Source organism: Mirounga angustirostris, unplaced genomic scaffold, assembly GCF_029215605.1.
Source record: "Mirounga angustirostris isolate CCGP_5_RB_7025 unplaced genomic scaffold, mMirAng1.0.hap1 SCAF_14, whole genome shotgun sequence".
Taxonomy (NCBI): domain Eukaryota; kingdom Metazoa; phylum Chordata; class Mammalia; order Carnivora; family Phocidae; genus Mirounga; species Mirounga angustirostris.
The window spans coordinates 49,785,813-49,808,128 of record NW_026991722.1 but is presented as its reverse complement, the minus strand read 5'-3'; the positions used below and the strand labels follow the sequence as shown (position 1 = coordinate 49,808,128).

The window sequence follows — 22,316 nt, the reverse complement described above, 5'->3', positions numbered from 1 at the left end:
TGGTGGTGAGAACTCACGGGGGAACAGCTGGCAGGAATGCTTCCAGCAGAGCATTTCGCCAGCTGGTTTGGAAGCAGTTAAACATTTTACCCCCCCCCCCCCCACGGGACTGTACTGTTTTATTCTAACAGCGATGGCTCTAGAAGAGCTGGGACTGCATTGAGGTAGAAATGGCACAGAGTAGCTGATGGATACACACATGTGGATGGCATCACTGGACCCAGTTTGGAAAAGAAGTCTGAATTCAGCCTAGCCTCTGTCCACGGTCCTTCAGCCTGGCTCCTAAAAAAGTCTGAACTTGTTCTGTTCAATCTGGCATTTGTCAGAACCTGCGCTGTGCCAGGGATTGAAGGCTGGAAGTCCATATTCTGTTGCCTCAGGTGGAACTCTTCACACTGGCCCTTTGAAGCAGGGTGGACCTTGGACCTCTGGACCTTCTCTGGTCGTCAGCGTCTGTAGGGCCTGAGCACTCTCATTTTTGTCTAGCTGATTTGTATCTTCCACCCACATTCCCTTGTTTGTTGCTTTAGTTTTTTTTAAATCAAAGTCAGAGATGTACATAGTTTAAGGAGTCAAATAATATTTATTATGAATGAGATTTATTATGAAAAGAGGCAGTTTCCTGCCTGGTCCACCTTCGTTTCATCATTTTCCAGTCCCCAGAGGCAGCCTCTTCAGAACATTTGTAGCATTTTCTTTTGGCATTTACTTTTCTTGCGGTTATTCACCGATGCCTAACAAACCATCTCCAAACCCTGCAGCTTAAAACAGCAGTTGTTTATTTGTTCAAGATTCTGCGATTCGGGCTGGCCTCTGCTTCCTGAGGTGTTGGCCAGGCTGGACGGCCTCCCCTTCATGGCTGGGCATCAGCGGGGTGGCTGGAATGGCTTCCTTCCCTCCGTCGTCTCTCATCCTCCAGAGATCTTCTCTTCCGGGGGGTAGGGGGGGCCCAGTCCAGCACGGTAGTCGGATGTTGCACATGGTAGCTGGCTGACAGGAGGGTGAAAACAGAAACTGGAAAGGCATCTAAGGCCTGGTTCCTGAGGTCATCCACTGCCGCTTCTGGCAAATTGCATCAGCCAAAGCAAGTCATAGGGCCGTTCCAGGTTCAGGAGAGTGGAGATGGACTTGCACGTGAAGGGATGGAAAGAATTATTGGTAGTCCTCTATGCAGACCCATCTGCCACAACCCCTTTTCTTTAAGTGACGTGCTTATGGTACTCCCTCCTCCTCCTCTTCTTCCTCCTCCTTATTACTACCATTATTTTGAGTTTAGGCATTATATAATGACTTCCCTTTATAGCAGATAAGGATTTAGTTCTTTTACCCTCTTCTCCACCCAACACCCTCATAGACACCTTCTGTTGCCCTCCGTCATCCCAATATAGTCACATCACAATCTTGATTTAAGCAATATTCAGTGTTCATATTACTATAATGGTATAAATGCTATTCACAGCTGACTGCTGTTTCTTTCTTGCATAACTTCTCTTCCTCTGGAGTTAATAATCCTCTTGTTATTTTCTGTGCTTAGCTTCCTATGTATGTACACATCATCATTCATCCCCAGAGTCTCTTCCACTTTCCTGGATCTCTACGCATGTGCTCACCTATAGTAGATATTCTTTCATTTGATCTTTTTGAAGAAATCTTCCCCAGAGTCTTCTGACCTACTCAGGGTTAGGGTTAGATTAGAGTGCATAGTGTGCATGCACACGGATACACATACACATCTTTCTGGGTTTGTTCCTTATTTTAGTGGAATGCATTCTCTAATAATGTCTTGAAGAAAGTGTGCATGAGAGGTACATTTTTGGGGGATCTGTAGATCTGTAGAGATCTTTATGTTACCTATTTATTCATTTGAGAGATTTCTGCATAGGAAATAATTTAGCCTTAGAATTTTGAGGGCATTGATCTATTTTCTTTTAGTTTTGCTGTTGAGAAGTGAGGTCATTCTTTTTTTTTTTCTTTCCCTTTAAGTAACCTTTTTCTTTTTTTCTTTTTTTCTTTTCTCCTGTCTGGAAGCTTTTAGGATTTTCTTTTCGTCCTCAGTGTTCTGAAATTTTATAGTGATGTGCCTTAGAACAGATCTCTTTCCTTTGTGCTGGGAAGTAATGGGCCCTTTCTCTCTGGAGACTCCTATCCTTCAGTACTGTAAAGTTCTGTTCATTTCATCCTCTCATGGTTCTCTACCTCTGTTCTTTTACCCAAAACACCCATTATTTGAATATTGGACCCATTGAATTGATTCTCTAACAACTTTTTTTTGCCTTTGTTCTTTTCTATTTACTTGCTTTTTTCTCCCTACTCTTGGAATATGTCAACTCTATTTCCCAACTCTTCTACTAAGTTTTTATTTTTGTGATCATACTTTTAATTTCCAAGAGCTTTTTCTTTTTCTCTGTGGTTCTTTTATTATAGCATCCTATTCTAATTTTATGGCTATATTCTTATCTCTTATCTCTCTAAGGATATTAATGCTAGAATTTTTTAAAAAAATTTTTATCATGTCATGTAATATGTATTTCCTCCAAATTTCTTTATCTGGTTTCTTTATTTTCATCTTTGTCTTTTCATGTTAGAGGCTGTGTCGGATGTCGGGTGTCTTCTCATCTGTAGGAATAGGATATTATAAAGGTTAATTAGAACATCTTTGTTTTGGTGGGATTTGTGAACTGTGACTGTCACTCTAAGCTGAACTGGCTAGGCTATTCCGCTGGGGACCTCCCAGAATCAGAATCATTCGTTTGTTTTTCTCTTAACTGGTCAGATTTCCCAGGAAGAACCTTCCAGTCTTTGGCCTGAAGGGTCCAGGCTGGCTGATTAAGTGGGAGAGGAGGACCGTGCGTCTGGACATTCCATGTGTAAACTTTCACCTTTTCCCTGACTCCACTGCAGTGCCCTCATCTCAGCTGTTCCTGGTGTCCTCTAGACAAGAGACCTTTTGTTTTTAACTTCTCTGAATAATGAACCTTACACCTTCTGCTGTAGTCCGGGGTGGTGGGGGGGGCCAGTTACCTAGCTTGGTGGGGGGACTTGGGAGGTCCAGCTGCTTTGTTTTTTTCCCACAGACCACATAAACTATTTAAAGTGTGTAAGTCAGTGGGGTTTTTTGTTTTGTTTGCTTAAACCATCATCACAATCAATTTTAGAACATTTTTGTCACCCCAGAAAGAAATCCCATACCCATTAGTAGTCACTCCCTATTTTCACCCTAAAACCTCCAGCCCTAGGCAAACTTTGACCTGCTTTCCAACTCCGTGAATTTGACTCATGTAGACATTTCATTTCATATAAATGGAGTCTGTCATGACTGCCTTCTTTCACTTAGCATGATGTTTTCAAGGTCATCCATGTTGTGGTGTGCCTCAGTGCTTCATTTCTTTTTATAGCTGGGTCATACCCCATTGTATGGCTCTATGCTAATTTATCCATTCATTGTTTTGTGGACATTCAAGTTGTTTCCACTTTTCTCTGTTATGACTGATACCGCTACAAACATTTGTGTGCAAGTTTTTGTGTGGACATGTATTGTCATTTCTCTTGGGTGTATGCCTAGGGTAGAAGGGCAGCATCATATGGTGTCTCTATGCTTAACCCTTTTGAAGAACTGTCAGACCATTTTCCAAAGTGGCTACACCATTTTGCATTGCCACCAGTCGCATATGAGGGTTCTGATTTCTGCACATCCTTGCCAACATCTATTATCTATCTTTTTGGTTACAGTGAACTGCTTCTTTAATATATGTTCATCCCATCCTTCTATTTTAGCCTTACCTTGGTTCTCCTTCAAGAGCGACCTGTGCCCCAAATTCCTTAGACTTTTCAGGGTTCTGGGGTGGAAAGCATTGCATCTTAGCTTTTCTGCTGCTAGCACAGGGTTCGGTTTCTTGGGTTTGTGGGGTCAGTGACCATCATGGTGTGGAACTCAAGGGCCCCCCAGATCTGGGTCTTAGTCTTGGTCTCTCTACTCATAAGCTGTGAGACCTGGGGTCAGGTTATGTACCTCCCCTGAGCCTTAGTTTTCTCATCTGTAAACAGAAGCATAATGAAGGAGAAGTATCTGACTTATAGGAGGTATAAACTAAATATTCTCTTATTTTCCCCAAACATGGTGGATATTCAAAAAGAAAAAGATTTAATTTCTTTCTTTCAGGAATTCTTCAGCTGGTAGTAGAGAAAGACACATGTATAACTCAAATCTACTTAATTTTCAACAACTATTGAGTATCTGTAACATGCCATAAATGTACTAGAGGCTGAGGGTACAACATGGCAAGTTTCCTGCTTTCAAATGGCGTTCTCTCTGGTGGCATGAAAACCAGGAACTGGAATATGGGGCAGACGGAGGAAAGTGCTGTCAGATGGACCCAAAGGGAGTGTAGGGGAAGGAGAGGTAAATTCTAACTGTAGGGCATCACACACGGCCCTCAGATTGATTGGAGCATCTTCACTTGAACTCACTGAGATTATCACGTCCACAGGCCCTCAGTACTATAAAGCATCTGGGATGCACTTAGCTTGGGTCTACAGGGTGTGAGGAAAAGGTTTTGAGAACAGACCACAACACTGCCCATCATGTCAGGCTTATTTGTCATCCTCAAGCCCATCTGTCTGCCACTGTGGGCCCCATTGTAGTCTTTTGCCCACTAAAATGTTCAAGTGATAGGAGCACTTGACCTCTCATCTTCTCTCGTGGGGCTTGTGTAGCCTGATGTGGGTTGCCCATACAGACACAGAGCCATCAACTCTGGATTCTTTCTCTTTCTCTGGCTCCATCACCAACGTGAATGGTCTGTCTGTTCCCCGCACAGCGGGGAAAATGTGGCAGTGGGCTCTGGGGGCCAAATGAACTGTAGGTAAGTATTACCTAACCAACGTCACCCAGCCTTTAAGGATAGGAGAAGAGGATTCTAAGGTCAACTGTTGAAAACATGGAGTAAGACAAAGTTAAGCAAGTTTTTTTCTCTTTCTATTAGCACTTCTCAGATCTCTAATAGTTCAAAAACCACTATGAATTGCCAAGAGAGGGATATAGTATGCCATGTTTCCCAAATTCTCTTTTTCACTCCAAAGGAAAAACATTAAGAAGATTCATGTTACATGCTTCTCTGTGAGACCTTCCCTGATCATCTGAGTGAGATGTGATCTGTGGTACGTCACTTGTACCCCTGAGAGTTGGATGAGACAAAACTTTGTATTCTTTTAGTAGCCACTTTAAGAACTGCTGATCCTTTTGGGATGAGGCTTAAAACAAGAACCAGGAGATCCTTGAGTCTTCTTAGGGGTCACCTGGAAGGCCTTTATTTTCTTGAACCCCTGAATGGGTTTGAGTATGTTAATTTGGAGACAGAGCTGAATTGCTTTAATAACAAAAATATGAGGCATTTGAAGTTCCCAGGGAAATTTCAGGAAGGAGACAGGAGTCAGTCAGACTAAATGCTGCATGGGAAAAAGATCAGAGAGGAAAAAGAAAACAAACAAACAAACTAATGGTAGGTCTGCTGAAAAGAAGCTTTGGGGGGAGAACAGAAATGTCTAATAGGAAATTTTAAGCTGCTTGCTATCAGGGGTGCAGCATAAATCACTCTTTTGTTTCCACTGTGAGATCCTCAGTGATGCCTCCTTGGTTCACAACGTCTGTGTGTGAGTAGATCCTTCTGCCGATGTGACATGGCGGAGGAGGGGCTGGGGCTGGCAGGGGAGGCTGACGTCTGGGTGGCACCATTACCTGTGTTCATGTCTCATCAACGCCACTGGCTATAAGCATGTATTTATTGAATGGATGAATAAATAAATGCATGGATTTCTAAGCAGAAGCAGCAGATCAGGGTTTCTCATTAATTAAGACTAGACCAAGCTACTCAGCCGTTAATATGATAGGATTACTTAGTAAAGCTGGCCCCAGAGGAGCTTAATATGTATTTGTGGAAAAAACCAGTCACCGAGTGACTGAGAAGGGTGCTGTTCTCTGGGTTGTAAGCATGTTCTAACATGTAGAAAGAACTAAGGTGTTAATCTTTGACATAAGGAGACTGCTTTAATTATGAAGACCAGGCCTTCCAGATTCCTAGCAAGATCTCTTCCCTGTTCTCTGAGTAAGGAAACAATGATAAAATACAGAGATAGCACACTTCTCCTTTCTCTGCTGGAAGTAATTGCTCTCTCACTAGTGTTTTCATAGCACTTCCTAACACACTAGTGCTCCAAGGTCCACCGCATTGTATTATAGATGTCATACTCTTGGGTTTTTCCATGACATTTCAAGGTTCAGATAGACGCACGTCCTGCATCCCATTTGGGGTCTGAAAAAGATGATCACAGAGGCTTTATTCCCCCCACCCCCCGCCAAAGCCTGTCAGCTTCTTGAGGGAAGGGACCACGTCTCACTCATTTCTGAAGCCCCACTGCCTGGCAATCTCTGGTCCAAATAAGTGCTTTTGAACTGAACCGCATTGCCGGGAGAGAGCTGCGTGCTGGCGCGGTAATGGTGACCGGCTCAAGAATAATTGATTCGGGGTCTCTGGAAAGGCCTAGTCTTGACACCTTTACTTGTCATCAGAAGTTGCCCAAGAAATCACCAGGCCCACACTTGGCAGAGCTGTAAAATAGGTTCTTTATCAGTGTGATAAAGAATCACATCGCATTTGTCTTGGGAGGGTGGGGTGGATTCAGACCTTTTGGTAGAAAGCTTTGCTGACCTATTTCTTTTGTTTCCAGAGGGGCCTACATTTAGGAATTCCCAGAACAAGGCTGTCTTTTGAAATGTATTTACTGGGAAACCATCTGTTGGTCCCAGTTATCCAACGGAAAGGGAGTGGGGAAGGATTTGGTTGTCACTGCAGAAGTCATGCTGGGCTCTTGAGATGCCACATTTAGTGGAAGACATGACCCCAGAGCCTGGCATCTGAGAGGGAGGGCTGTAGGCTCAGTTATGTGAAGATAATGTAACCCTCTGGACAGCGGGTTATCCAGTCATCATTCAACAAAATCTATTTTGCCCCTGCTTTGTGGCAGGCACCATTCTAGGCATGGGGGATTCATTCATGAAACAAAACAGAAAAAGTGTGTGCTCACAGAATGCATGATCACATCAAACACACACACACACACACACACAAATAAGGATGGTGTCAGAGAGTAATATTAAAATAGGGTGGTTGGTGTGACAGGGATGGCCAGGTTGTGGTCCAGAAAGGCATCTCAGAGATGTCATACTTCAGCTGAGACCTGAATTAGAAGGAGTCTCCTCAAAACGGGGGGAAGAGCATTCCAGCCAGAGGGAACAGCCAGCACAGGGACCCTGTGGTCTTTCTCAGAGAGCGTGGTGTGTTCCAGGAGCAGAAGGACAGTGTGGGCAGAGGGGAGGGGGGAGCAGGTGGAGATCACAGCCGTTGAATCCCTCGCTGACCCCGTCCTTCTGGGCCTCCCCAGGGTTAACACTGTGTCTTTTCTTCTCCTGCAGACGACTTTGCAGAGGAGGAGGAGGTGCAGTCCTTCGGTTACAAGAGGTTTGGTGAGTTCTGGCGAAGCTCTTTTCCTTCTCCATGCTTGATCTGAGATGCGGTAACAGGCCATTGCTGGACCTTTGGCACACACAGATATGTGTGGTTCTGAGGCCCAGTTTTGGTTGGAAATTGAGTTTCTTTGTAACAGGTGGATGACTTCTCATAACGCCGAGGGTAATGAAACAGGAGTTGTGCCCTGGTGCAGGAAGTAAGGGGATACTCGGGTTCACTGGATACAAACCAGATGGTTTAATAGACAAAACATAATGGGAAAGGTAAATCTGTGACAGGACAGGAGCAAAAATACACAAGATTTCTCTATTTTGATATTTAGAAAACATCTTTGCTCTCTTTTCTCAAGTCTCATGTCCATAACATAGTGGATGAGTGAGAGGAAGACTTTGTCCAAGAACCCAGCTGGACACAGGTGCGCTGTGCTAAGCTGGATAGTGACCCCCCGGAGAAATCCATGTCCTAATCCCTGGAACTTGCATGTTACCTTATATGGCAAAAGGTGCTTTGCAGATGTGATTAAATTGAAGATCTTGAGATGGGGAGATGATCGTGGGCTATCTGGGTGGGCTCTAAGCTCAATCAGTGTCCTCATAAGAGGGAGGGAGAGGGATATTAAATGACTGAGAGGAGAAGGGGGTGGGCTGGTTGAAGCAGACTGGAGTGATGTGCTCTGAAGGTGGAGGAAGGGGCCACGAGCCAAGGAATACAGGTGGTCACTAGAGGCTGAAAAAGGCAAGGAAATGGATTTTCTGGTCAGAGCCTCTGGAGGGAGCTCAGCCCTGCCAACATCTTGATTTCAGCCAACTGGAGTTGATTTCAGACTTCTGGCTCTTCAAACCATGAGAGGAGAGATTTATGTTGTTTTGAGCCACCACGTGTGTGGAAATCTGTTACGGCAACCGTAGGGAACCGAGAGACGGTCGTCTGTCTCCGAAGCCGCTGCACGCGGTACGTGTCTCTCTCTGACCGTGCTTCTCATGCCCTGCGGTTCGGTTTCGCACTGCCAGCGACCACTGCAGAGTTCCGGAGACAGCTCAGGGGAGCCGGGGCTTTTCTGTCCAGCTTGTTTCTGTGCCTTGGCAAGAGGAAGAGAAGAGGGATAGAGGAGAAAAGAATGAGTGAGTGAGTGAGTGTGTGTGTGTGTGTGTGTGTTTGAGTGTGAGAGGGAGAATGTAAAAGAGAATGAATTTACTTCCTGTTGTTAAAAAAACCACCACCACCAACAAAACAACTCATGGTTGGACTTTGATTAAAGTTAACAGTCCCCAGCTGCTTGGCTCCCTCACTGCTTTAACATCCTTCCTTCTGGATACACACTTCTCCATTTCTTTCTGTGACAAAGTAGGGCTTTACAGTGGGAATGTGCTGGCAGAGATGCTCAGTACTTTCTCCCCTCCTGCACACCGCTGTTCTTTACCTGCACATTACATATTTGGTGCCCTGTGTTGTCCTGCTGTGCTGGGTTAGGCTCACTGAAGGTGGTAGCAAGAGCAAAGATGAACCCGGGGATTATAAAGGAAAGGAAGACAGAACAGACCAAAATGAATTTGTACTTTCTAGAGATGAAATACAATATATACTACGGTGGTATTTTTCTACATATTTCTCAGGTAGAAATAGGGACGCCTGGGTGGCTCCGTCGGTTAAGCGTCTGCCTTTGGCTCGGGTCATGATCCCAGGGTCCTGGGATCGAGTCCTCAATCGGGCTCCTTGCTCAGCGGGGGGCCTGCTTCTCTGCCTGCAGCTCCCCCTGCTTGTGCTCTTGCACTCTCTCTCTAGCAAATAAATAAATAAAATCTTAATAAATAAATAAAATAAAAAAGAAAAGGTAGAAATAAAGAGGAAAATCAAACTTGTCAAAAGAAGACAAAATCAACATTTACGTGCCTATTTTGGAAATCAGCAGATTTCAAATATTTATTCGGACATTAGTAGAAATAGGAAGAATCATGAGAAAAGGTTTCTTTAAGAACAGTGACCTTGAGAGAAATTTTATTTAAAATTTCATGACCATGTAACTAGCTATATGGGTGGGGATTTGGTGAAAAATACACACAAATAATAAGTTGCTGAAAGATTTCATTTGTGGTGGTTGAATTTTGTGAGGAAACCACAAACCGATGACTTAGAGGACACATGATAACAACTTACCAATATTGGAGAGCATGAGCAGAGAGGCAGGGCGAGAGTGAGAGCAGGTAGTACGAGTAGACGATGGGGATGAAATCAACGTGGGACATCTTGGAAAAGGCTATGCGAGAGGTGTCCCGGTGTTGAGAGTTCTTGGATTCAGTTTTTAGGCAAGGTGATGGATATCCAGCATAGGGGTAGAGTAGAATTTTGTAGATGGAAGAGCCTTTGAGATGATTTAAATCAGCCTTTAATTTTATAGATAAGGAAGGTGAGGCCCAGATAGATTAAGTCCTTTCTCAACCAAGTTAGGTGGAGCTGTTGTTGGATGCTGGGTCTTCTACCCTTCAGGCAAGTGTAGTCTTGGGGAAGGGTCCCAACAATGGGGTTGAGGTGATTTCTCTACTTCCATGTCCTAGAAGGGTCCCTGCAGTTCTAGAAACCTAAAGTGGGCTGCTGGCTCCACCACGGAGCCTCATCATTTTTGCAAGCCCTAGGACTCTGGATCTGGTTTTATTGAAGATAAATGAGTTTCCAGTCCCTAAGAAGTAGCCAGAGCTGCTCACTGAATGCAGCAGAACCCAAGAACCCATTCCTTCAGGTATGGGTAAAGGTTAAACTTTAACCATTAAGGGAGACAAAGTGATGTAAGGTGGCGTGGGTGGGAGGCATCCAAAGACCTGACAGCCCTGTAGGACCTGCCCATACTTACTCTTGTGACTTGAAACCAGGCACTTAAACTCCGTGGGCCTCAGATGCTGCATCTGCCCAGTGGGCAGAGTGACACCTGCCAAGGGAGGTAAGTCTACCTCACAGGCCTGTGATGAGACTAAGAGAGATACCAGGCAGACGAGTGCTTTGAAGGTATAGTGTTATAGAAGCCAAGGTGCTGTTACCGTGCTTCCGAGGTGAGGGGCTGTTATCACTCTCTGGACATTCTGGTACAGCCACTGCCAAATACCAAAGCATGACAGGTCTGAAACCTCATTCCTGAAGAGATGTGAAGGTATGATTTACTTTCCAATGTGGTAATATTGTCGGCTTTTATTTCGGCAAAAGTAGACTCGGTAACGTACAGGGTTTAGTTATTGTCTAATTTTAGGTATGTCTTGTTTATGATTTGCATAACTGAATTTATTTTTTTAAAGTTTTTTTTTAAGATTTTATTTTTTTGAAGATAGAGAACACAAGTAGGCAGAGAGGCAGGCAGAGGGGAGGGAGAAGCAGGCTCTCTGCTGAGCAGGGACTCGATCCCAGGACCCCAGGATCATGACCTGAGCCAAAGGCAGACGCTTAACCGACTGAGCCACCCAGGCGCCCCCCATAACTGAATTTAGATTATAGGTAAACCAGGGGTTCATTATTCACAGGGCAAAGGGGCCACGTACTGTTCTAGCAAATTGTTACCTGGTGGTTTGTTTCCAAAGGTATTTGTAGATAGTTATTCAAAAGCATTTGCTATGTGAAGTCAGGACTGTTTACATAAGAATACTGCACTTTTTCAAATTCGGTACAAAATTACAGTAAAGAGCAAAATGGGTGATCTTCTCTAGGAATTGAGTGTGGCGTTATTTTAGGACAGCCATCCCTTGTTTATTTGGGGATTCATTATTGCATTTTGGTCTCAAGCAGGTCTTCTGTTTTTGTTAAGTATATTTATATGTCATGCTTGTTAGCCCCTTTCCCAGAATTCCGGACAGTTGTCCGGGGGAGAGACAGACTTAAATCTGATGGGTTTGCCACTTACCTGCTTCTCTGACAGAAGCTTCAGTGAGGGGAAGCTTTGAAAGGTTAATGAAGGAAGCATATTCAAGCTTTAATCAGGCTCTCAGGGCCAGCATTTCTTGGTCTCAGTATGCAGAGCTAATTAATTTGGGATGTAACTATAGTTACAATTTGGCAGAGTTCATTCTCTGGAACACGAGGCACCTGTATATTAATTTGTACTTTCTAGAGATGAAATACAATATATACTACGGTGGTATTTTTCTACATATTTCTCAGTTACCCTTTTCTTTAAAACTATCACATATGTCTCTAGTATCCTTTATTATTATAGTTAGCAGAAAAGGAAGGAGAATTAATTCACACTTTAAGGGGTAAATATAAATTTATAAATTTTGTTTTCTTCATTAAAATGATATAGAGTAGAAGCAATGAAGAATGTCATTTCCGTTCCAAGGGATAAGTGCATCAGAATTCCACAGGAGAAGGGGAGAAGTGTGGGAAGAGGAGTGAGTTCCAGAACATGTGTAGAAATGATCATAGCAAATCCAGCTCACATTTGTGTATCACATTTATCTTTCCAAAGGACAGACATATTTTTCCTTCACAACAACTCCATGAGGACAGCAGGCCAGGTGGTTATCTTTCCTGTTTGTTGGCTGCTTTTTATCTTTCCTGAAGGCAGTGGGGGGCAGTGGTTAGGTGTTTGGGCACTAGAACCAGGCGTATGAGTTTGGATCCGAGTTCCCAAGCTCCCCAACTGTGTGACCTCAGGTGCATTATTATTGCAAAGCCTACTTCCTCACTCGTAAGGTCGGGTCAGCCAGTTCCATGAAGTTGTTGTGGAATTAAATGGGATGCTGGGTTCGTTAGCACAGTGCCTTGCACGCTATGAGCATCCCATAAGTGCTGATCATTATTCTAACACTGGGTTCCTTCTTGGGCCTTCTGGTCCCGCTGCTTGAACATGGAGCCTAGGGTTTATTTAGTAGGCCCCTGGAACCTTCTGATTTCCAGCAGCCTCATGAATTCTTGTTCTGTCATACCTCTTGCTTTCCTGCTAAAAACTAGGAGAGGCGAGAAGACCTAGGGACAGCAGCTGTGAGCCCCAGCACCCTGGTGGGTGGTGTGGGTGTCTAATGGTGAGTACCATGCCGGATGTCTTGGGCCCTCCCTCTAGAGCCTGCTTTGCCTCCTTTCTGTGCTGGGGCAAAAGGGCGCCAGGACCAACTCTGTTTCCTTGGTTGCGTTGGGTTGTCTTGAGTTATCTTTAGAATCTGATCTGGTATAATAATAGGGTGCCCAAAGCTGGAATGGTGGAGGAGCAAGAGCTCCGTGGCTCCACCTGTGAAAACCAGGGGTAGAATTAAGGGTTGCAAGTGACCAACTGGGAGCAGCTGGAAACGTCCGTTGTTTGTATTTGACAAAACTATGACAAAATTGCTTCCTTGGGGCTCAGCTATGGTGAGTGTTAATAGTGACGAGAGAAAAAGATCTGAAAAATTGCAAACTGGGAAACATTAACAAAAAGTTAAAGGAAGCATTCTCTGTGAGGTAGAACTCAAGTCTTTTGTAAAAACTAAGAGAGAAAATTCTGAGAGAACTACTCAAAGAAAAATTATTTAGGGGTTACAGTCCCAAAAGGGGTATCACATGCCTTTTCCTAAGTGTGTTCACCGAAGTGTGCCCTTGAATGGTTTTTTTCACCTGCGACTTCACAGGCCTCTCTATACCCACAGTTTCAAACACACCGTGCTTTTCTTTTCCCATTTTTCCCTTGAATGATAATTTCAAATTAGCAAGAATATCTGGATGGTGCTGGACATGTGGCAGCAGCCTGTGATTCTTCTAGAAGCCTGGCTTCATGTTTGGGTTTGGAGAAGGCCCTGCTTTGAAGTCATCCACCTCCAACAGCAAAGGAGGGATCCCCACATCCCTCTTACCGGTGCCTGTCAAAACTGACACCAGCTGAGCTCACCCCTTTCCCTGATAAGAATGCCAGGAATTTCCATCATTTCCTGTGGGGAATGATTAAATAAGCTCAGCATGGGGCTGGCCTTTCAGCAGCACTTTTTCCAAGCATCTCTGAATGGAAATGGTATAGGATCAGGCAAAGGACTGACCCTGGGCAGAGAAATAAGTTAGGGGAGGAAACAGGAGTCTGAGTGGGATTTCTTGGAAATGTTCAAGCCATTCGCATCACTTACTGGCAGGGTTTTATTTATGTGGTTTTATAAGTCCTAATGAAGTTGGTATTTCTGATTTTATAAGAATTTGGTGTTAAAGGCTTGTGGAGAAGTAGACACAAAAGAGATTCTCAGGCAGAATCACCTTGAAGGCGGGGGAGCCTGGGTGCTCAGTCGGTTAAGCATCTGCCTTCAGCTCAGGTCCTGATCCCAGGGTTCTGGGATCGAGTCCCGCATCAGGCTCCCTGCTTGGCGGGAAGCCTGCTTCTCCCTCTGCAACTCCCCCTGCTTGTGCTCTCTCTCTCTCTCTGTCTGTCAAATAAATAAATAAATAAATATATTTTTAAAGAATCACCATGAAGGGGGACTTGTAGAGCTCCCACGGCCCCTCTACCCTCTGCTTCCAGTCAGGCAGGTGGGGTTCGTAAGACCTGAGAAAGGGAGTTTGGTGGCCGTCACTTTCTTTTAAATAACCAAAGCAGATTTCCTAAATTTTATCATTGGAAATAATATTCACAACCTCTCTTGTCAACAGTGTTTGTCCAGGTTTTCACTTCTGCTCCCATCAAGAACTCATTGGTTAGGCCAGGTCCTCCCTGCCTAGTTTTTCTTGCTCATCAGTAAAAAGAAATTGTTCCACATGGTGTTCCCATGTGATTCTGTTTTTTTAAAAACCATTTTCACGTAAAAGAAACCATTAAGAATCATTTCTCAGTTATCTACTACGTGCTAGGCAGTTTTCCACTCATTAGTTCATTTAATTTTCTCAGAAGTGCTTTGAGGTGTGAATTACCTGCCGTTTGCAAGTGAGGAGGATTGAAGCCCATGGGCTGAGTGGTATGGCCAACATTTGAGTTCAACCTGACTTCAGCCCCCACCGATCTTTCCACTCCATCCATGGCTGAGAAGCATACAGAGTCAGCCATTCTCAGCGCATCTCAAGATTTTGATGGGAAAACAAACGATCGTCGGTGTATGTGGATTCAGTCAGCAGCTGTTTATACATGGGCTTATGTTTCATAATTCATAGTATGTATAGATTGAATACTTGAGCCTGGTATTTTTCAACCATTTTAAGTAGACTTCCTCCCCACCCTTTCCTGGTTTGTATTCACTTCTCAATCCTGGTAAGAGTGTGGGGAGGGAGAATAATTTGTTTTCCTACAATTGGGTTGAAGCTGAATGTGGTTTGTTTTTATTTTTAGAAAAACTAAGGGGAAAAAAATCTACTCAGCCATTTTTCTGTTCAGACAGCATGAAGGCATTAGGCTGTTTCCAGTGCTTGGTTGTTAGGGGTAGGGTGGGAAAGAGTGATTCCTTTTGGTAGCAACTCCTAGTAACTTAAAACAGACAAACTCCGAAACTTTCCTTGAAAGGCTTGAGTTCTTCATTTGGAGGCCCCCTGGGAAAGGGAACGATGTCTGAGAGTCATGGGTTTTGAGGGAAGACACAGTCCTCAGCACAGTTGTGAACTAGAGTGGCTCTTCTCGTCCCTCATGGTCCCTGCTGGTGCCCTTGCTCTTCAGTACGCTGGCTGGTCTTTAGATTCTGACAGTCTGGTTCACGTGCTGGCTTTGCCCCTGACCAGCAAATCATTCAGACTCTCTAAACATCACTTTGCTCATCTGTGAAATGGGAATAGCAAGCAAACTTTCCTTGCAGGACATATGAATTATAAAATTTATAGGTAATATATAAGAGGGGCCAGGTATATAGCAGGTCTGCACTGAACCGTGGCTGCCATTAAACTGTTGACAACTCTCAGCCCTCTCCCTTCCCTCCCCTCCCTTCCCCTCCTCTCCCTTCCCCTCCCCTCCCCTCTCCTCCCTGTCCCCTTCCCCAGGCACCAGCATCCCATTGCCTCAGCTCTCCCTTTGTGAGGCCTGATAGGCCTCATGCTCTCTGATCCTTCCCACTTTCTGTCCTCCCTCCATCAAAACCTCACTGCCCTCACTCCTATGCACCCATGCCATAACTTTGCTTAGGGAGTATCAAAGGAGTTGATTTTCTTGCAGACCTTTTTAAAAATTAATAAAAGACTTGGTGGCCACCAGCAAAGAATGTATTTTGAGGAAAGTAACACACACTGTGGGGGGCGCTAAGAGCAGCTTTCATGGAGCCAGTGCCTTAGCATCCTCATGGCTGAGAGAATGTCCTCTGGATTTAATTTCCAGCTTTGCCACTTAGTGGAGAGCCTTGGGCAGGTTGACCTTTCAGGGCCTCATTGTCCTCATCAAAAGATAGAAGTAATTCGAGTATCTACCTGTAGGGGAGTCATGAGAACTAAATGAGTTAGTACGGAGAGCAGTGCCTTGCACGCACGTGAAGAGAACCACGTAAAAGTATGTATTGTGGGAAGTGACAGGGATGGTCACAAGGTGCTGTAGCATTTCCACGTGGGTTAAGAGTCTTTGTTTCAGTGTCTTTTTCGAAGCAAGGAAACTATGCCAGGCCTTTATTAGACTCTCTGTCACATGTCATTGGCCAACGTTGAGTCACAGTCTTTTCCTAAATCTGTTGTGGACAAAGGAATAGGCTGGCTCTGGTTGGCTTGAGAGAATCATTTGGGGTAGAATGTACAGTGAGGAAGTAAGTACTCTGACCACTATTATTATGTGTAACTTAATATCCATAATATCTAATATCATATTATAAATATATATAGTATGGTTACATTTATAATTTAATGTTAATTTAGACAATGATTATTATTAAATAATATAATTTAATTATAATCTGATCCGTTATTACTTATACTTTGTTCCACTTGCAAAATTATCATGTTTTATATAACACATGAAAAAATTCAGTTTATTCACAGAGTAATTACCAGTTTACTTTTAAGTGATTTTGTTATAAATGGAGCTACAAGGTGCTGAACTCTGAAGAATACAATTCTCATATTGTATTCTCAGTGAATACAACTCTTGCCACAGGAAACATTGTGAAATTGGTGTCCCGTTCTGAGTCATAACTATAAACACTTTGTGCTTCTTCTGATGTTTTTCATTTTTATCCTTTTTATAAGTTTTTGAAAGCTGACATTTGGCCCTGATTGAAACAAGCTTCTCTTTTCATATGCTAGGATAGTTTTTTTTTTTATTGGTATAAATATTTCCATGCACAGATCAATTTCTTTCACACACTAAGAAGATGAAGGACTAAAGACTTGTCAGGAAAACAGGAGAGTGGAACTAGAAGTCTGCAAAAGTTCTGGCAGAAATTTAGACTACATTCTTACTCCAAGTGCCTAAAGATGCCTCTGTTCTCTGATATTTGAAATAACCTTTCTGTCACATTCTTCTTGTTCTGTGAAGCAGGAAAATGCATACATAAAGTTATTGTTGGCATTTTCGATTGAGTCTTCAACCTGAGCTCAGACATTCAAAGCAGTGTAAGTGAGAGATAAGCGTACTCTTCCCCTTTGGACTTTATTTCATTTTGTACTTGTAAGAGGAAATCCTCACAAGAGCTCCTTTTTAGTGCTTTGCTGGGGCCATATGTAGTGATGGCTCTACCTCACATTTTACATAGAAGTCTTACTGTTGAATTATTTTTGAAATAATTGAGGGGAGTTTGGAATACTTCTCATTCTGACTAATATTCACTGACTGCCCTCCATGTGCTGTGAATTGCGGTACAAAGATGAATAAAACAAGGTCCTTTCCCCAACTCTTAATCCTCATCAACATTTATAATCCATTTTTTCAATTTCTCAGAAAATAAGAGGTATCATAATCCTTATGGAAACAAAAAATGCTTTAAAAAAATCTGTGTACTAGTAATGGCCTAGTTCATAAGCCTCCTCAAAGGGTCCCCCAAAAGACTCATAAAGTGAAGGTAGACTAGAGAGCTGCCATTTTGTGATGGAAGTGGTATGAACTGGGTGCCAGAGATTCATGCATAAATTCTGCAAGTGGGAATGAGAAGAGAGTAAAACAGGGGAAATGGGGGTCGGGGGTGGAGGGGGGTGTTGTCCCTTGGCCCAGAGAAAAGGTGACTGAAGCGTTAATGAGAGTTTGGGGAAGAGATTTAGGCAAGGAAGATGGGCCTTACACAGTACTCTTTTCTTACAAAGTATATGCACTTTGTGAGATTTGCTGAGATATTGAAGCAAGCAAGATTCATGGGAAAATGTCATTCTTAGTCAATGCAATATGAAAATGATGTGACATTTATTAACTATCCGTAATGTGTTGGGCATCATGCACAGTAAAGAAGGGAGACATAGGTTTGCCTTCGGGAATTTCAAATTTAATGAGAAGCAGACAGAGTTTTCCAACATTGGCACATTTGCATAAAAGAAAAATATCAGCCAACCCTACAAATTGTTTCCCCACCCACCAGCAGAATTTCAAAAGGCACAATAGAGGGCACCACATGCCAGATGGAATGTGAGCCGCCTCTTCTTTCTGTTTCCAGTGTTGTTGTAAGTTCGGTATTGGCAAAACTTCAGTGGTTTCTGGATAAGGTTGGGAACTCTCCTTTATACGCCCCCCTTCCCGTCTGTGCAAGAGAAGAAGGCATATACAGAGTCCCTTTCCTTTGCCCCACAGAAAAGGTTCAGGATGAGGTATAGGAATCTGTTTGATATAAGCCCATGAAAGAAGGTTGGAAGGTAATTGCTGTCTCCATATGGTGTACACACCATTGATCACAGCTCTTTCTCAGCTGCTGCCATGTGAATCCACTCTGCTTATTAACAGCAGCTATGTCCACTTAAAATGCAGTTCAGAAAGTGTGTAACAAAATAATTTGGTTTGGAAGCCTTCACTCTTTGTTGCACTTTTGATAGACCAAAATGTACCTCCTATAAACAGTGAAGACTGTCCAATAAGGATTTCAGGGAGCCCAAGTGACCTTAAACTGGTAAATTTACACCACTAAGCCTTCATTTGCTTTTTATGGAAAGAAGGATGACAAAACTACTTATGTTAGAGGGACATTCTGAGGGTTATTTCATGTAAGTGACGTACTTAGCAAAATGCCTGACACTTAGAAGATATTCCACACATGCTCATTACTAATCAAAAGAGAAAGACAAAGATAGAAAATTAGATTTTTTTTTGAAAATTATTGAGTTCAGTACTTCCTTTGAGCTCTCTGTCTCTCCCATCCTCCCTCTCCCTCCTCCTGTCTCCATCATATGCACACCCCCCTTACCTGTGTGTATGCATGTGTGTGCATGCATGACTGGGTATTTGAAAAGATCTGACTTGGAAGAATGTGGTCTTTACAATTTCAGAATTGTAGTCTTTTTTTTTTCATACATATTAACTAACTATGTGAATTTTGCAAAATGATGTAAACTCTCTAGGTCTCAAATAAGCTCTTCCGTGAAATGAAGAGGTTAGAGTAGGTGATTCTGAGGACTTCTTTAGGCCATGCAGTGTTATGGGTTTGTATCTGTAATGTCATCCAAAGCTCTGTTCTGCCCCTACATTTGATTTTAAATACATGGTATTATTTTTTACTTTTTCTTTTACTTCAATTCAGAATAAATATCTTTGTACCCTCACTTTAGATATATTTTCCCAGTTCTCTGATACAAAAGTTAGTTGGCAAAAATTGGCAGATGGAAAACTTTCTTCTCATTGGTTTTGTTCACAATATTAGTGAACTCATGATTATTGGTTTTCCATTTGGTTATATGTTCCTTTCATGTAACTTTAGAGCTATTGAAGCATTTTCTAGGCTTACGTGTTTTGAACTCACTTTATTCTAGATTTCTATGTTCAGTCATGGAATATTTTGGTCCCTCCCCGCTTCATAAAATCAGTGAGTAATTATTCAAATACACATGTCTGCAAATTTAATAAAAAGCATAACATTTCCATTAATAATCCCCCCAAAACTTGGAATTTCTCTCAATTCAGTGATCTGTTTATATTTATCATATTATGATATTTTTCTTCTCATGTTAATGAAAGACACATTGCATGAAAACATAAATCCACTAGTTATCAATAAAGGAAAAAAATCACTTTGGCCTTGCTCCTTATTGAGAAGATGGCCCATTGAGAGCTGTGACTTTCTTACCTTCTCAGGTTAATGAATTAGAAGTATTAGAATACACACACACACACACACACACACACAAAGTACCTGGTGGTCTTCTCTACTCTGGGGGCTTTTTTCCTTCCTCTGAGATTGTGGTTATATAAAGTGGGAATGCTTATATTGTAAAAGCTTGTGAGCTAGTCCTTTTCCCAGCTGGGGCATTATTAAATTAATTCCTTCCCTCTCTGTCTCTTTGTATATAGTTAATCTCATTTTCAGAATTGGGAATAAGTCAGCATTTAGAATGAAGGGAAGAAGAAAATAAAAAAGAGTATGAACTTTTATTTCCATTTTAATTACAAATACCTCGAAAAGATGGATTCTGAGAAACTGAAAGTCTTTGTGTTGTTTTCTTTTCTTCCCTCTGCTGAGCACTTGGGTGGATTTAGGTATACCCACAGTTGGAGAGAGCTGAAGAATTTGAAGTTCCATCGTGCTAAAGGAAGGACGAGGAGGGGGAAGACGCAGGCGTGGGGGGACCTGGAGGTAGCAGAGTGTGCTGCAGGCTTTGGCATTGGGGGTATATGGTGATCTTGTTTAGTCCTGAAGGGCAGGGATTACAGGCAGAAGGAAGTGAGCAAACCCTTGCATCCTTGTAATTCCTTTTTTTTAATATATACATATTTTTAGCCATGGTGTAAGTTCAATGAGGACGGAGATAGTGTCTGTTTTGTTCGTTATTGTACCTAGGACAGTTCCTCAGCTCAACAAATATTTGAGAAAGGGAGAGTAAGATATTTTGTATACTTAGGACGTGCGTCATACTCAGGTGTTGTCTTAAATCTTCCCGAAGCTCATGAGCTGGTGGACCTCTCCCCAGAGCTGCCTCTGTATGGGCAAAGAACATTTTCTAAAGTTGAATTCAGGGAAGGCAGAGGCCCAGACCCCAAATCAAAGAGTCAGTTACAGCACAGACTCAGAGCCAGGAAAAGTAAAAGACAACAGTGGCTAAGTCTGAGAAGGGAGAAGACAAATTTGAGCCGACATTGGGGAGGAAGAGGTCAGAGAGTGTCAGTGTCAGAGGGGGAAGACTGAGTGAAGCAAGAACCTGCCCTGAAGCACCTGAAAATCTCTAAGGTGGGACCAGATGTCTGTTTGTTTCTTCAGAAAGACCCAGGGAGGGTCCTTTTGCTTCATCTGAATTTACTTTATTTCTATTAAACTTAATGAAGATTGCAGACCTCTTGTGAAGTACAAATTCACCAGGAAGTTTCAGAAAGGATGGAGGCTCCTAATAGTTCCCTGCACTTTAGGGTGCACTGTTTATTCAGATCACTTTCTTCCTAAAATCTCACTGAAGTCCTGGAAGCTGTTGTTTGTAAGAGATTCATCTTTCAGAGATACGAAAGGCTCAAGGAGCTTTGGATTGAAGGCACCTAGCATTGGGAAAGAAGGGTGTCAGGATGTGGGACAGGAACTCAGAGAGTGTGAAACACAAACTTTCCATAATTAACAATTTTCTTGTTCCAATATCCCCTTTGTTTCCAGAAAGCAGGTGAGAGGGGGCCATCTTTAAAGGGGCTTGAGGGAGAATGTAATCTGAGGAGAAGCTGCCTTTAGATGGACCTCCCTAGAGTAACAATGGTCTGCAGAGCCCGAGGGTGAGCTGGCTTCCCTGGGCCCTGGGGCTGGTGCCCCCTCTGCATGCTGGGAAGGATTCTTCAACCAAGTTCTGGGAAGAGAGTTAACTTTCACTAGGAATAGGAAGTTTGCATGAGTCTTGTGCCCTCCATGTGAGCTCGTGGGATAAAATCCTAGAATATCTGTTACGTACCTATTATATCCTACCCCTGTGCTAGAGTCTGGCATTGTATTGCTGAGACATGGCGTCAGTATTTATGGTCCTCATGGTCTAACGGGGAGGAGAAAAAAATCAATACAGTCATACTATAGTTTGAAAGAAATTTGCAAGGAAATAGAGGATAGATAGAGGATCCAGATTCTGAAGTTACTAATTCTGCAGGGGGTGGGGGAGGAACATGTGATCAGAGAAAGGAGCAGAGAAGGATGATTGGTTTCAGGGGAGGGGCATTAACATGAAGAAGTCCCTGGGCAGTCAGTGGGAGAGCCTCGAGGCAGAGACAGAATGAAGATGTCCCAAGAGAATCAAGGAGCATTAAATGCCTGTCTTTGTTGGGGACATAGATTGGGGCCTGTACCCTGCAGGGAAACACACATACACCCATAAGCCGAGGTGCTGCCCCACCTCTGGAATCCAGTAACCAGTGGTAGTCATTAAACGCTGTCGCTTAGGCTCCTAATATGTGCTAAATGCCCTGGAGGATTCAGAATAAGTCTTGGTCCCTGTGGTCAGAAGGTTACACGCAAGTTAAGAAGGCAAAAGTTACTCACAGGTAATGATAGCAAACAATGCAAGTGAGTATATCAGTAGCTCTCTGTGGTGAAGGTGAGTCCAAAGGAAATCAGGAAAGCAAAGGGAAAACCATTGCAGCCATCTGGGGCTCTGGGTGGGGAGTGGCAGGAGCTAGGTCAGGGCACATGTGGAGATGGGAGAAAAGGCACCCAGAGAGGGGAACAGTCTTCCTGCCCAGAGCTGGGGTTGCACTTGGGGTGTGGTGGGGGTGTGTATGGAGCCAGGCTAGGGAGCTGAAAACCAGGCGGAAGAATTTAGACTTGATTCAGTTAAAATAACCCATCTCTAAGGGGTGCCCAGGTGGCATAGTAAGTA

At 43.2% G+C, this 22,316-nt stretch overlaps 1 protein-coding gene across 1 annotated transcript in view; it reads left to right on the top strand.

The window, feature by feature from the left end:
* The window catches only part of COLEC12 (collectin subfamily member 12), a 189,305-nt gene that overhangs the window by 9,522 nt on the left and 157,467 nt on the right, over positions 1 to 22,316 (top strand). Inside the window, exon 2 of the mRNA XM_045886962.2 lies at positions 7,469 to 7,519. Within this exon, the coding sequence (XP_045742918.1) occupies positions 7,469 to 7,519 (51 nt within the window). The remainder of the gene's footprint in view (positions 1 to 7,468; positions 7,520 to 22,316) is intronic.